Below are 15,954 nucleotides of genomic sequence, written 5' to 3' on the forward strand. Positions count from 1 at the left end.
TGCTTTAGCCAACACTAGAATGGGCTCAGCATGTAGCAGAGGGCCTGTACTGAAAAGCCGGTATGCATCCCAGTTGCTCTGCATCTAAACCAACTCCTTGCTGATGTGCCTGGAAGAGCAGTGGGAGATGACCCAAGTGCTTGGGACCCTGTCGCCCAGGAAAATATGATGAAGCTCCTGGCTCTTCATGTTGGCCTGGCTTATTCCTGGCTGTTGCCACCATTTGGGGAGTGAAGCAGTAAAAGGAAGATCTCTCTCTCTCTTAAAGGCAACACTGCATCTCCTCACGTTGTTCCCTTTGTTCTCTCTTTCAGCAACACATTTTTTGAGGTTAAGTCGATCTCCAATCAAGTGTGGAAGTTTCAGCGGTATCAACTCATCATGACCTTCCATGAAAGGCCAGTTCTGCCCCCACCTCTGATCATCTTCAGTCACATGACCATGATCTTCCAGCACCTGTGCTGCCGCTGGAGGAAGCAGGGAAGTGACCCGGATGAAAGGGACTATGGCCTGAGTGAGTTCCAAGTGACAGCCCCAGTGACCCCCAAGCTGTCCCATCTCAGCCATCAGGGAGAGGACATCGATCACCCACTTGCACCTGCGGCCTTAGAAGGCAATGCATGCTGAACCTGGCATTGTCAGTCTCCCACCTCGCTTTATGACATGCAGCCAACCTCCAACAGGGCTACTTTGGTGCCTTCTTAAGTCCCAAGTTTCTGACTTTCCAGTGGTGGTCCTACACGAAACACCAACCATAGCAATATGCACTCTGTTATACATTATCTACCAATCTTGGTGTGAATTGCTTTGCAAGCAATTAAGTTTGACTTTTTCCATCATCGTTTCTGAACCAATCATTTGTTTAAGTCTCAGATATTTTCCCAAGTCTTAGAAGTTGCATTAATCTGAGCTCATGAGGATCGCAGCTGTGCTTTCCATTCAGAAGGCAAAAGAGACTCCCTGCCACGCTCCTTCTAGCCTGGTGTTTCTAAAAGGGGGTGCTGTTGGCCGGGCTAGCACAGCTGCTAACTGTGTACCACGCACCTGGCTTCCACACCCTGTGAACAGTAGCTTCTGGAGATTCCTGACTGCCTCTTGTGTCCCACCCTACGTTTAGAACCACTGGGCATGCAGCCTCATACCAGGAAGCTAACATGGGTTCTCAGAAAGTGTCAGACGGACATTAACCCACAAACAGAGCCTCTGAGGCTGTGGTCCAGGAACCGCCCTCCACACGATCTCCCATGTAGCTAAGCCTTGATCTGCAAAGCATGTAATCGATGCTTCTCTAAATGTGAAGCCCTTCACAGCCTCTCTGACAGAGCAGTGTCCAACTTCTTTCTCAGCATTCAGACCCAGAGGGGGAAGAGAGGTCGGAATTCCAGAATGTCACTCCATCTGAACCACGCATTCAGGCAAATGAAACGCTTGGAGGCAGGGCAAGGCAGAGAGTAGCGGATGAGACCAACTTAGCTTTGCTATCAAGGAAATTCAGCCCGTGAGGGGGAACACAGAGTGCTGAATCAGGGGCATGGGTATGACAAAAACTTCAGCATTGCATGGTATGCTCTCCTGAGGGTTGACTCAAGGATACCAGTCAGTTACAATAAACCATGCGTTATTGGTGGTAGAAGGAGGATCTCACATGCCCACAGAACCCAGGAAGTAGAGTCTGGAACAGCACAGGCAGTAGGGTGATAGAGACCATTTGTACTGCAACACCCACTTCCTTGCAGCAGACACTGGACCAGATGAGAGCCAGCTCCAAGGGGAGCCATAAAAGCAATGCCAGGCCACTGGACACATGGCTGGGTCAGGCCGAGACCCCTTAACTATTCATCTGTTGGAGTAAACAAATTTTTGCTCTAGCTTTTATTTAAAGAACTCAGTGCATTGCCAAGTTCCTGTCAAACCACAGATAAAACACTGTGAAATGTAAATTTCAATTTTTATTATAAAACTTGCCATATTGATGGATTTTCAAAAAAATGGCATCTTAAGAACAACCCAAATATCCATTACAAATAACCAAAGAAGTCAAATGAGGCATGTAAGGTGCCAACAACATAAGTAGCCAGTGTCTGCGAGAAGGCTTCTTTCTACCTTGAGGATTCCGGAAACTGCTTCTCTTCATTTCCCTCCTCCTAGCTGCCAACTTTCCAGTTGTTAAGTTTGGTTTTTTCCATGATCATTTCTGAACCAATTAAATTCATGACTGCGTCTCCAGCATTCCCTCCTGATCAAGCTCTCGTGAACTCTGGCATGCTGGACTGGAGAGGTCTGATCTATTTTCCATGCCCCAGGTAAATTCAGACAGTGGTAACTTCAACCAACTGCGTTGCGGATACCCTCACACGCAGGGCTCCGGGCATCTCAGGCAACCCACGTGGCATCCTAAGGACCCAGGACAGAAGGGGGCCTTAGCCCATTTTCATATCATTTTAACCACTGAGCTATTTCTGCATTGCTGTCATCACTGAGTTGGTTTTCATGCTTCACAATGTATTATGAGTTGTTTACCCTCTATTAATTGAAAACCATGCTACCAATCACTCAAATAAGGAAAGCTTTAATTATCTCATTTGACAGATGGGAAAAAGATAGTGAGCCCAGAACTAGGAACATGGCTCATGGAAGCTAAATGCCCACAGTTCTATTTTTACTTTCAGCTAATTCTTGTCAAGTGGTTTTGTTTCAGGGTTGCACAACAGCCTCTGCACCTCCAGTCATCACATTTACATTTAAGGGAGGATAAAGGGGGGGCACATGAAAAGAAGCAATCACATCTCCAGCTCCTCCCCAAGACACCACCCCTCCCCGCAGCAGCCTTCCATTGCTTCCTGTCCCCAACTGGGTCTTGTAGCTGCTGGCAGCTGCAGGTGAAAATGGAAATGTGGATATAGTTACCTCCCAGCCTTAGAAATCGGATGGGGAAAGGAGAAATGTGGTTGCAAAAGAACTGTCAGTAAGGCCTGTCTATAACCTCTGTCTCCATCATCACCCCAGCCCAGAAATGATCGAGCTCCTACGAAAGCCCTGCGCTCTGAGTGGTTTCCTTTTCACTGAGTTTTGTTCTTGGCTTTCCAACTTGTATTGTTCTGACCAACTCTATAGAAAACCAGATACACACACGTGAACATCAGAGCAAGGCAGCAGATCTCACATTCAGGAGGAAGATGGCAACGCTAACCACCTTACTGGAGTTAGACTTTGGAACTTAGGAAAGAATCAAAGCCCCTCTTCCCAACCTCAGTGTGTGTGTGTGTGTGTGTGTGTGTGTGTGCGCGTGTATACATATATGTGTTTATACATACATACATATATATATCCACCAACCCAAGTCCATTGCCTGTACTCCTCTGTCCAATGGATCACTCCCTCTCTTCTTTTCACAGAACTCTTCATAACTGATGATGAGCTCAAAAAAGTACATGACTTCGAAGAGCAGTGTATAGAGGAATATTTCAGAGAAAAGGATGACCGATTCAACTCATCCAACGATGAAAGGATACGGGTGACTTCAGAAAGGTAGTTTTCATGGGCCCATGCCTCCCACACACCTTTTCTGTCATGCATATACCATCAACCAAATTTTCTTACACACATCTCTTGTGTAATTTGTCTCAGAAATCATGGAGGTAATAAAAGATACAGGGCACATCCTAGCATTCTGCAGATCAGAACTCCAGACTTACAGGTGCAGGCCTTGGCAGTGCAGGCTGTTGCGTGTGGAACAGGGCTGAGGTCGCTGGCTCAGGCCATAAGCCAGCAAATTCTGAGCCAGATACACAGCCAGCAAAGATGCCTCAACTCCAGGCTCTCCGACAGGTTTGTACATTGCATAAACCCCTGAGCACCTTTCCCAGGGGACTAGAATGGCCTTAATGTCTAGCTGAGAAACTTGCTCAATGCCTTCCAAACTAAATACTTATCAACTAGTTATAATAATCATTAGCTGTCTCTTTTTCCCCCTAACTGCTTTGTTTTGCTATTTTATAAACAGGTCAAGTACAAAGAAATAAAAGCAGATTTCTCTACTCAATGATTATGTAGTTTTAGTTCTCACTGACAAAACAGGTAGTTTAAGTAGCAAAACTCTAGGGAAAAATATCTCCCTCTGGGGCCAGCTTTTTGGTGCAGTGTGGTAAGAGCTGCCTGGGGCCAGCTTTTTGGTGCAGTGTGGTAAGAGCTGCCTGTGACACCAATATCCCTTTTGATACCAGTTCAAGTCTTGGCTGCTTCCTTTCCAATGCAACTCTTCTGCTAACATGCCTTTGAATGCAGCAAAAGCTGACCCAAGTACTTGGACCCCTGCACCCATGTGGGAGACCCAGATGGAATTCCAGGCACCTGGATTCAGGCTGGCCCAGCCCCAGCTGGTTGCCTGTCACAGTCATTTGGGGAATGAACCAGTTGATAGAAGATCATTCTCTCTCTCTCTCTCTCTCTCTCTCTCTCTATATATATATATATATATATATATATTTATATAGACATATATATATGTCTCTCTCTATATATATATCCCTGCCTTTCAAATAAATAAAAAATTAAGTCTTATTTAAAAACAGAGAAATCCCCAAATGAAGAAAATCCCTTAAAGCTAACAATTCGCCTTTATATAAATGGAATTGTTTTCTTATGGGTCTTATCTTGCTGTAGCTTGATAAAACCTTCTTCATGGGCTACAATGTTCAAAATCCAGTGTCCCAAGGAGTATTCAGAGTGTTTGCAAGGCAATAAAGTCACTTTAAATTATAAGCATTTGCAGCATAAAAATGGCGGAGCGAATTATAAAAAGTGTAGAAGGATGTAAGGCACTGGTTGCTGATTTTAGTCTCTATGGCCCAGAATGCTAAGATTCAAGGCAGTCACGTCTAGTCTGCATGAAATGGCATTCTGTCCGCTGATCCACTTCCGTCTGCAGTGACCTGTAGACACTGCAAGGGGCATTTCATCCCTGTCCCTGGTCCTGTACGTCTTGGTAAGAAGTTTCCTGTAGCCGTGACACCGAGTGATCTAGGTGATTTCATTTCTACGTACTAGCAAATATTAATAAAGCGGAAAGCCATATGCAAAGTCCACACAGACCTGTCACTGCAAAATAGGGTGTTCTAGAAGAATACTAATCCTGCCACTGCCTTCCACATTCAATGTATTTATACTAATCATATTTGTGAGATCTGCTTAGAAAAACAAATATGCTGCCTTCATTAGTGAATTAAATGGGCGATTACTAAAGCACACTTTAGGTATGTAAAGAATTACATGCAAGTGTTCAAGAGATCATGAACACCTCTTAGAAGCCTGTTTCTGAAAAGAACTTGTCCTTCTCATTTCTCAGATGGCAAACACCCAGTGGCTACTTAACAAATAACCCGGATACCTCTAAAAGGTGATGGCAGATGCCTGAGAAAATGATGCATGGATTTCAACTTTTTGCATCAAAACATTGAAACTTGCATTTTTTTTTCCACGGACTCTTTGAAATGTGCTCCTATGTCATGAACGACTGGCAGGCCTTGGCCTGGGGTAGGAGAAGGGAGTGCAGAGAATGTTGCATCTCACTATGCCTGCTGGAAGGGACCGTCTCCCGGCAAGGGGGAAGCATTGCTTACAGGAGAAATCTATGAACAAACACAGGGGAAATGAAACCTTTTTCTATCTGAGAAAGTGTTTCACATTCATGAAGACCACTGTCACCACCCTACCTCGCCTTGTCTTTTCCAGATGAAATACTCCACAATGGGTTCACCATTTACCCTGCTTTCCAACAGACCGCACAGGCTGCTCACTTTCTCAGTACAAAATACACTTGAAGTAGTCAACATCACATATTTAAAGAATTTCAATGTGATGTCTACATTGAGCTTAATTCCCTGTGTTGCCGTTAGCTCCTGGATTTAATTCCTCTATTCACTCACTCGTTGGCTATTTAGAGCATGCACTGTATTTTGGATTAGTACTTGCACAGTAGGACAAGCAGTTCTTTCCGTGGCATAATGGCAAGAACACAATAATGGAAAGATTTAATGCTAATTGTGCAGTAGCTAGCTGTGTGATTTTAAGTAACTTAATTAACTCCTCTGGACTGTGTGCCTATCTGTAGACCTCACTATCTAGTATTAAAAGTTACTGAGGTAACATATAAGGGTATTCAAACAGGTCACAGAATAGAAAGCTGATGTCCATTTTAGTACAAGGAAAATCCATTCATAATTTTCTCATACAGTTTCCATTAACTTAATCATTTTATTTCTTATGCATTCCTTTGAGAGAGAGACAGAGCTCCCACTTGCTGGTCCATTTCCCTAAATGTTTACAGATTAGAGGTGGGTTAGTCCAAATCTTAGAGTGAGAAGCTCACCTACCTAACCACCTGAACCCTTACCACCGCCTCCCGGGTGCACCTTAGCAGTGACTCAGGAGATGGAGACTGCAAAGGAGATGGGCTTCACTTTCTCTCTCTCTCTCTCTCTCTCCCTCTCTCTCTCCCTCCCTCCCTCCCTCCCTCTGTTTCTCTCTCTCTCTGGCAGTCACTCTGCCTTTTAAGTAAACAAATAGCCTTACAAAAGAAAATCCTGCAGAGACAAAGGACCTTGAAAATGCTCAACAGACTCATCCACAGCCAAGCATGTCCGTGCTCCTCCAGGTGCTTGTGAGGAAGCACTGTATCCACTTACTGAAGCTTACTGCATCCCAAAAATAAAACTGCAGTACTTGCAAAATCAAACACCACAGTTTCGATGTTGAAAATTAACCGTAAGCCTATAAGGCCAACCCACTGTTGGTATCTGTTTCTTTGGTGATAGTTACACAACAAAACGAAGTGAAGGAAGGAATAGTTGGCATTTTCCTTTGGAATTAGCCAGGTTACCTGAGCAAATCCTGTGGGGTTTGCCAGACACAGATCTGATAATGACTGTGAGCCTGGGCAAAGAAAGAGCAAAACAAAGAGGTCTGGAATAAGGGGAGCAGCCCAGGGCCCAGGCTAGAGCAGGGAAACAGGGGAGTCAGGGCAGGGAAAGTCAACTTCTTCAGGAGAAGCCTGGTGGTCCCCCAGGGGTGGCATCCGCATGCTCCTAGATGCTGGAACAGAGTGTGTATTTCTCCAAGGCGGAGGCAGTGCTGGCAAATGTAGCTGTACCACCACACAGCTGTGGAGACCCAGCTGCAATCCCCCATGCGCATGGTCTTCACGCAATTCCACACTCTGAATTAGGCAATCTCCTGTTATATCCCAAGACTGGAAAAGTCGCTCTGTGTGGTCCAGATACACGTGAACAGGTCTTACTCAGTTAACACAAGGTCTGTGTTGGGCACTTAAAGGAGAACATTATCAAATCTATACTTAAAATATGCAAAAGTTTGAACTCATGCCATAACCTGGCTTACATTTGTCCTAAGATAATTAATGCAACCTATTTAAAATGGTGGCTACTGTCTGTCATTAAATGGCCAGAGAGAACACTGAATTCAAGTTCACAACTGTTACAGACTCAGTAAACATTGATTGGCACCTGGCTGCACTGGGCTGACAGCATGGAAAAGGAAATATTAAAGAGGCTACACCCTTGAGGCTCTATGAAAGAGGGTGGAGATATTTAGAAATAACCATTATATGGGAATCTGTGAACAGCTACCCAGAGAGAGAAGTACCACAAATGACCTGGGTACTCACAGTTACATTTCTTGATGTTTCCTCTATAGGGGAAAGGATTGGTTTAGATGGGAACAACCCCACATTAACTCCTCTGGAGGCACTGACTCTGAAAAGATGAGGTGTGCTTGCTTGGGCAGCAGATGCCAAAAGACCTTCCTGAATAACAACAACAACAACAAAAGCACTGTACAGATGCAAAATAAAAATTATTCCAGTCCACTGAATACAAATATCATATATATCCTCTAATTTAAAAAAAAAAAAAAGCCGCATTTTAAAATTCTGTTGCAAGATCGAGTGAAGTCATCCAAATTGAGTAGTCATCCAAATGCAGCATTCTTATGTTTGCCAGCAACGCTGATAAGCCAATACTCCCACCTTTATGTGGCTCACGAAGCCCTGTGCTAAGCCTCAGCTAGGCTGTGGGGCAGCAGGAGGGTGGGACTAGGGCCTCATTCCACTGCAGCAAGGGCTGCTCCACCCTGGAGTGTGCTTAACCAGACTGGGCATTTCATCTCATTAAAGGAACAAGTAAGAAGGGGGACTGGTTGCTAACAATCACTGAGTCAGATCACCTTCAAAGCAGTTGACAACGATTTGGATTTGGATTCTGGGCTTGCGGGTGTCAGTATCAATGCCCTCCTCCATCTCCCGGCTTCTCCAGTTCCCCTCTGGGAGGCGGGCCACCATGACACCCACAGCTGACCATGCCTCGGGCCCTCTCCGTCCTCACTCTCTGTAACCTCGCCAAGGAAGCCATCCTCGCTGACCTTCATTTGCTGTCCCTCACCCAGGGTGGAGAACATGTCCATGCGGCTGGAGGAAGTCAACGAGAGGGAGCACTCCATGAAGGCGTCGCTGCAGACCGTGGACATCCGACTGGCACAGCTCGAAGACCTCATCGGGCGCATGGCCACCGCCCTGGAGCGCCTGACCGGGCTGGAGAGGGCGGAATCCAACAAGATCCGCTCACGCACCTCCTCAGACTGCACCGACGCAGCCTACATTGTGCGCCAGAGCAGCTTCAACAGCCAGGAGGGGAACACGTTCAAGCTCCAGGAAAGCCTGGACCCTGCAGGTGAGGAGAGCATGTCCCCAACTTCTCCCACCTTAATGCCCCGTATGCGGAGCCATTCTTTCTATTCGGTCAATGTGAAAGACAAAAGTGGGATAGAGAAGTTGGAGAGTATTTTTAAAGAAAGGTCCCTGAGCCTCCACCGGGCCACTAGTTCCCACTCGGTAGCTAAAGAATGCAAAGCTCCCGCAGCCCCCACCAACACCTTGGCCATTGTTCCCGACTCCAGAAGACCGTCCTCCTGTATTGACATCTACGTCTCCACCATGGATGAGCTCCACTGTGACGCAGACCCTCTGGACAGCTCCATGAACATCCTGGGGTTGGGCGAGCCCAGCTTTTCAACTCTCCTGCCTTCCACAGCTCCTTCAAGCAGTGCCTACGCCACTCTTGCACCCACAGACAGACCTCCAAGCCGGAGCATTGATTTCGAAGACATCACCTCCATGGACACTAGGTCATTCTCCTCAGACTATACCCACCTCCCAGAATGCCAAAACCCATGGGATTCAGACCCTCCAACGTATCACACCATTGAGCGGTCCAAAAGTAGCCGCTACCTGGCCACCACGCCCTTTCTTCTAGAAGAGGCTCCCATCGCGAAGTCACACAGTTTTATGTTTTCACCTTCAAGGAGCTCCTACGCCAACTTTGGGGTGCCCGTGAAAACCGCGGAGTACACCAGCATCACAGACTGCATCGACACAAGGTGTGTCAGTGCCCCTCGAGCGCCCGCAGACAGAGTGCCGTTTCCTGGTGCCCTGGGAGACAAAGTGGAGGACTTATCTTGCTGCCATCCCGAGCGAGAGGCAGAACTGAGTCATCCCAGTTCCGACAGTGAGGAGATCGAGGCCCGGGGCCGGAAAGCTGCCACGGCACTTTCCTCCCAGGAGGGTGAGAACGCAGACAGAACCCTGTCCAACAATATCACAGTTCCCAAGATGGAGCGTGCCAACAGCTACTCTGCCGAGGAGCCAAGTGCGCCGTATGCACACACCAGGAAGAGCTTCTCCATTAGTGACAGGCTCGACCGGCAACGCAATGCGGCCAGCCTGCGGAACCCCTTCCAGAGGAGCAGGTCCTCCAGGCCAGAGGGCCGAGGGGATGGCCTGTCCATGAGGAGACTGTCCAGAACCTCGGCTTTCCACAGCTTTGAAAGCAAGCACAACTAGACCTTTTCCCACCCCTCTCCCCTGCACTGTATGAGGCTCAAGAGTCCAGCCCTTAAAATTCTCCCCAAACTCCAACTTTCCCCACATCCCTTCCTTGAACCACACTCACTTTATGCTTAGCTGAGCAAAACAAGCAATGCTTTGGGAGGTGTTCACTCACAGGTGACTTTGGGGCCACAGACCCAGGAAGCTCCTGCTCTGGCCCCGTGCCAAGCACAGGGAGTTGATGCCATGTTCACACTCGCTGGGTAGGGAGGGAGAGAAGGGGAACAGGCGCTGCAGACCACCACGAGCTCTGGGGAACCAAGGGGCTTCAAGCATTCTTCATGCCAAGAGGCATTACTCAGAGTTTTAGGATGCAGGGCTAAACTGCAGAATAAAATAAAATAGCCAGCCTACAAGATGAGATATTCTAAACTTCCATTCTGTTTTCTTTTCACATTGGCTCCATCACTGGTGACTGACGAAGAGCATCCTTTTTATTCAGTGTAAGCCGGCAGCAAGCAGTTCTCCTAACGTCCCACATCCTTCTCATGCCAACACCTGTGTAATTGGTCATTATAAAGAAAACACAAGGTAACAGTCACAGTTCACCTGTCTCTTCTGTATTCACTTCTGGTACCACAACTGTTGATCTTTTTTGGAGACGATAAGGGAACGGAAATGCCTTCTTGCATTGCAATCAAAGTGAAAGAGGAATTCATGTCCAAAAGTCATGTGATCTATCACATACAGTGGGCGTTCAGGTAGAGTCAAGCAAGCTCAGGATGAGTGGAATCAAATAATTTTATATCTTTAATTTATTTTGTATCTCACCTGTCCATCAATGAATTCACTCATCGACTACGGAATAATGACCTTTTCAAAAGAAAGTGGCAAAACTGACCTAGAACTGCCATAAGGGACATCGCGGTATTACCACTCGTGTCCTGTGCAGTGCTGTTCTGTGGCCTTGACCATGTGCATGGCTCCACCCCACCCTCCCAGCGCATCCAAGATGGAGCTACCGGCGTCTCACGCTGCTCATTACCACCTGACCATTTTGTATGAGCGGATGTGGTTATGTGTGACTGTTTCCCTACCTGGGGTTTTGCCATCTCATCTGAGCTCAGCAGAAAATTCACTGGAGTTTTTCAAGGGCTGGTATCTTTTGTACAGAAATGTTCCAAAGTTGTTTTTAAGCAAGTTTCAAAAACATAATCTTAGAATTGACTGGGAGTTTGATATCAACCCAAAGCCATCAAAGTCATACCATGAATATTTTTCTTACACACAGAGCTATGAGAAAAGAGATAGTAGACCAAAATAGAAAGTGAAGAAACCACATGTAGAGTTTTATAGTATGTGCTGTTACATGCATACATCTGCATCTACGCAGAGATGCTTATATCCATCATATGTAAACAGACATTCAGAGCATTCTTAGGGGGCTCAGAGTTACTGATCCTCTTGAGGTATAAATAAGATTTTTTAATATCCAAGAAGTTCTGCTGAAAGAGCCCATTAAATGAGAGTATGGGCTTTAAAAAATCTCTATAACCTTAGCTTTTCTTTGCACACACTAGAGGTACCACATGCCCTTTGCTCAGCTGACTCCTGCTGGGTTCTCTTGCACAAAGCTGTTCCACAGAGCACAGTCTGCCCAGACTCTAAACCAGAAGCAGAGGCTTCTGGATCAGACTGGATCTGAAGTGTGATCAACAAATTTGGTCCCCTTCCCCCAGTCTTCAGATTCCCGTTTGGATTGCTATTAAAAATAATACTAATAAAATAAACCCTTCAAGGAAAACAGCTGGATGCTCCTAGCCCAAGATACTACATAATTTTATTTTCTTTAGTTGTGGTTGTAAACTCCAGGTCATCATTTGTAAAAATAGATACATGCATGGAGAAAACCTCTAGCCTTTAAATATCGAAAGAAAGAAACTTGTGATGAAGCTTAGCAGGTACAGAGTGACAGGGTCACAGGCCTGAAGAACTAAACACCTTCTTCATTGCTTGGTGTTTAGAGGGCTCAGCAACAAACACCCCGCCTCCTTGAAACGCTTCCAAGTCCCCATGTTGGCCATTTCCTTTCCAGCCAACCTAACTTTGGTCTGAGAATAAATGAGTTGTCCTTAAATTTTCTTCGTTTGTGAATCCCTCTAAGCAAATGCTGTGCATCTGTGCCAAGTTGCAATGTTAACTTGAAATGAACCCATCAGCCCTGGTCCTACACTGATTGATAATGAGGAAAAGAAACTATGTTTGTTCATAATCAACATAGCTGTGTTAGGCACTTCACATTTTAAGACCACTTCTCTGTGACCCTTGGAAAGGCTGCATCTCAGCACCTGAGATGAGGCATCCTTGTAGCTAATCATGTAATGACTATTTTTAAGTAGTGAGTACATTCACCAAGGCCAAGGCTTTCTGAGGGAGTCCAGAAAGGGTCCCAACCAGTAGGTGAACCATTTTTCTCTCTGACCATAGGACAGGACAGCAAGCACCTCCAGGGCCTCATTCTGGACCAGCTTGCAAGTGGAGAAAAATGTTGAACCTGAGTTTTTCTATCACCATGATTTGTGGGGAGCAAAGAACAGAATCTAGGAAACTGGATACTTCACAGTTCTGATCTTGTTACTACCTAGTTCTTTCATCGTGCATGGAAATGAAAAGTGCTAACCTATTTTATGAAGTGTGTGAAATGTGTAAGTCAAATTTAAATGACACAAACTGCAACTGTCATGAGCCATCCCCTTCCCTATGCCTGTGTGTGTTTTCTAATCCCATCTCTCCGTGTCTGGGTTCTCTGCACACCAGTGGAGCCTTGAATCTGTGGCCTGCTGCAGTCAGCTTGGGCTTCACTCATTTATTCCACTGCGTCCTTGATGGAGGGAGGTTAACTACTTGTCTCTGTGAATTAAGCAGCTCACAAGCAGCAAATTATCGATGACCATAAATAAACTAAAAAGAGCCCAAGGAGGAAATGTAGCTTCCATTTAACCAGCTGCTTCAAAGGTGCCAACTTTTACAGACTGCTCTGTTATGAGTTGTTCTAAATCGCTTGTTCCTTTAGAAAAAAGTTCAGAATGCTTCATGAAAACGATCATGAAGGTTTCCTGACTAACCCACATACTTTATATTTTGTAGTTAGAAACCCCTTCCTTGATGGAATTGAATAAGAAGCTAGAAAGCGAGGGCGGCTAGTTCGTGTATTTCTTCAGCAAGCCACAAGTTGTATTAGCAGTCAGAATGCAGCACTTTACAAAACTGGAATTCTTTAAGTCTAAACTTTCAGGTCTAGGCTATCATTGAGCACTTTGAATGCTGCCTTTTTAAATATACATAGAAGAATCATTAAATGGAGAAAATATACTCATAAAAATGTAAGATGTTTCTTCTGAATGTTTCTAATGTGTTCTGGGAGAGCCTTGCTATGGATGATATTATGGTTGCTGACTGGATAGCACATTTTGTCTACTTTCTGAGCCTCTGCAGTCTAATCTTCCTAAATGTTTGGGCTGTTTTACTATTTTAAGTCAATATTATCCAGTCCTCCATGATGCTCTACCTACAGGCTATACCATTCAACGTGTTGAGCAATGCTGTATTATAAAACACATGTCAACATATATGTAACCCTTGTTTAATCCAGCATAGCTGTAGCATGTGGTTGTATTAATGAACGTTACAGGCCAGCTTTATAATCACAACTCTGTGACATTCAATAAAGAAGCACATGTTGCAAGGATTCATTATGCTCCCACTCCCATGTTATTGAGCAGCATCGTGAAATGAGCCTGTCCTGTTTCTGACCTGTTTTGTGTTTCTCACATTCCTGTAGACCACTGTAGAATCTCTGTTTGCACTGACGCTGAGCCTCCACTAAGCCCTGCAAGTTGTGACTTTATGAAAGACAAACTGGCATGTCATGCAGAAGGTTGTCTAACAAGTGAACTTAAATCAATATTTCAAACTCCAGTTCAGCTAGCTGTTTGTTTCCGTCTGCTGACCCAGTGTGGACGCAGTGTCCAGTGTTTTATAAATATGTTCCTCCAGCAACACTGTGTTGTTTCTAGATTACGTGATGCGAGCGTGTAGCTGGTTATGCACTCAGCCCAGCTATTGCATTATAACTCACTTTAACAATAGCAATGCGACTGAAAGGAAGGAATCCCTCTCCAAACTTTGTCTTCACTTCATGTCAGCAAGACGCATGCACTTTATGCACTTCTTTTGCCTTTTCTCATGCACTTAACATTCTGCCACAGCCTGCTGTAAATTGTGAATTAGCTAGCAACTTAATGAAATAGTTGGGCTTTTAAACTGGGGATTATATTCCATTTTTAAATATTAGAAACAACTAACGAAGGAATTTTAAATTTTTTGTTTAGGATATGAACAAATAACATGAAATAAAGTATTAGCCAGGGGTCATATAGCTATGGGACTCAGAGCTGACAAGTCAGTATCACTTGGGTATACCAAGGGCTAGGTTCGATGTATCTGTAATGAATGAAAGACATTTTTATGACACTTTAGGGTCTGGGTGTAAATTTCTAATCCAGGTATGAGAGTGGAAAGACCATTCATGACGGCGTGAAAGTCCACAGATGAGCGTCAGTGAGCAAAGCAGAGGTGCAATGTGTGCCTGCTTTGGTTGGGCTCCCAGGAGAGAGGCAGATGACTGGGGTCTGTGTGCCCTGTATGACTCTGGAGAGCTTACTTTTTCAAAGAAATCAGCATTTTATTTGTAGAAGCCATTCAACTTCTAGAAGAAGGGAGGAACCAGTTTACCCATTCAACAACTGCTGCTAAAATGAGGGGACACTTCCTCAGCCTGCATGGGCCTACATCTCCTCTTCCCGATACAAGCCAACCATCCAGCTCTCCAGTTGTAGTCAGCCAAAGAATGAGCTGGTTCTCATTGAATAAAAACAAGATTTTTTCCTTTCCCATTGGGAATTCATGTTAGAAGGTACTTGCAAGGTACATCTCTTCAACAATTTCCTAGCACTTAACATCGCTGCAGACATTCCAATGGGACCATCGCTGCACGTTGTCAGAGAGAGGATCGCCATCCAGGTGGCAGTCACAGTGAGGAGACAAACTTTCTTTTCCCTGACTTCCTCAGTGCGCTGCCTCCTTCAACCTGCAGGCAGCTGTGTATTCACACAGGGTTTGTGTGCTGGGAAGGGAAAAAGCCACGTGGGAGTATGTGAGTTTCCTCAAGAGCATTAATGCCAACCACAAGCCAGTCCAGCTGCAGAGAACTGCGGGACACAGTGGGAAATCCCAGTTCCTGTCTCAAGTTCAGCCTTCACAACCAACGCCTTGCCTTCCTCCTATCTCTCAGTCCACCACTAGCTGCTGCTTCTGCTTCTGCCAGACTAACACATCCTCGCTTCCATGACCTCAGGATCGTGTGGCCCTTGGCACGCTGAACAGGATGTTCATATCCACTGCATCCAATTCTTATCTGAATCTAAAAAAAAACCTCTCCATCTTCACCAGCTTCTCACCAGCTATCTGTCTACATGGAGAGGTTTGCCAACTGAACTCAGGGCCAGATCCAGAATCCAGTCTGTGAACTGGCCTGGTGTGGTGTGTACAGACATGGGAAAGAGAACGTACAGCCCAGCACGAGGACATTCAGACTCAGCTTCCCAACACTGTGCTAGCCAACAGATAACTGGCAGCAGCATTCAGTCCCCTCAACGATCATCTGGGACTCTGATTTAAAGTCAAGTAGGATCAGATTCTTGATTTGGGCTTAGAGAGCATTCACATGAAATATGCTAAGAACTGAGAGGGAGGAAGAGAGACAAACCCTGCTGAAGGTTTTGCACGCCCTCCTGAATGACGCACGGTGCACACTGTAAGCCATGGCATTGTGGACCTGGACACGGCACCTCTGGAAGGGAGATCCAGAAAAGTACCGGAGCGTTGTACAAAGATGTCCCCGCTTGCCGGCACAACAGCTTCCGACCTGAGTGCGTACTGCTGCTATTGCTATGCGAAACAGTCCATGCTGGCCTCATGGCCATTTCATAAGCTAGAAC

At 45.6% G+C, this 15,954-nt stretch overlaps 1 protein-coding gene across 7 annotated transcripts in view; it reads left to right on the top strand.

Moving 5' to 3' along the window:
- TRPM3 (transient receptor potential cation channel subfamily M member 3) overlaps positions 1-10,958 on the top strand; it is a 409,651-nt gene extending 398,693 nt beyond the window's left edge. For 4 of the 7 annotated variants that reach the window (XM_040980944.1, XM_040980945.1, XM_040980942.1 and 1 more), the window contains 3 exons: positions 315-514; positions 3,396-3,528; positions 8,458-9,913. In XM_040980944.1, coding sequence (XP_040836878.1) covers positions 315-514; positions 3,396-3,528; positions 8,458-9,910 — 1,786 coding nt within the window. In that variant the 3' untranslated portion in view covers positions 9,911-9,913. Of the gene's footprint in view, positions 1-314; positions 515-3,395; positions 3,529-8,457 lie in introns of all 7 variants that reach the window. The other 3 variants (XM_040980949.1, XM_040980946.1, XM_040980948.1) reach the window with 3 other exon arrangements.
- The last annotated feature ends 4,996 nt before the right edge of the window (positions 10,959-15,954 follow it).

Source organism: Ochotona curzoniae, unplaced genomic scaffold, assembly GCF_017591425.1.
Source record: "Ochotona curzoniae isolate NIBS_2020 unplaced genomic scaffold, NIBS_Ocur_1.0 contig_3502, whole genome shotgun sequence".
NCBI classification, from domain to species: Eukaryota; Metazoa; Chordata; class Mammalia; order Lagomorpha; family Ochotonidae; genus Ochotona; species Ochotona curzoniae.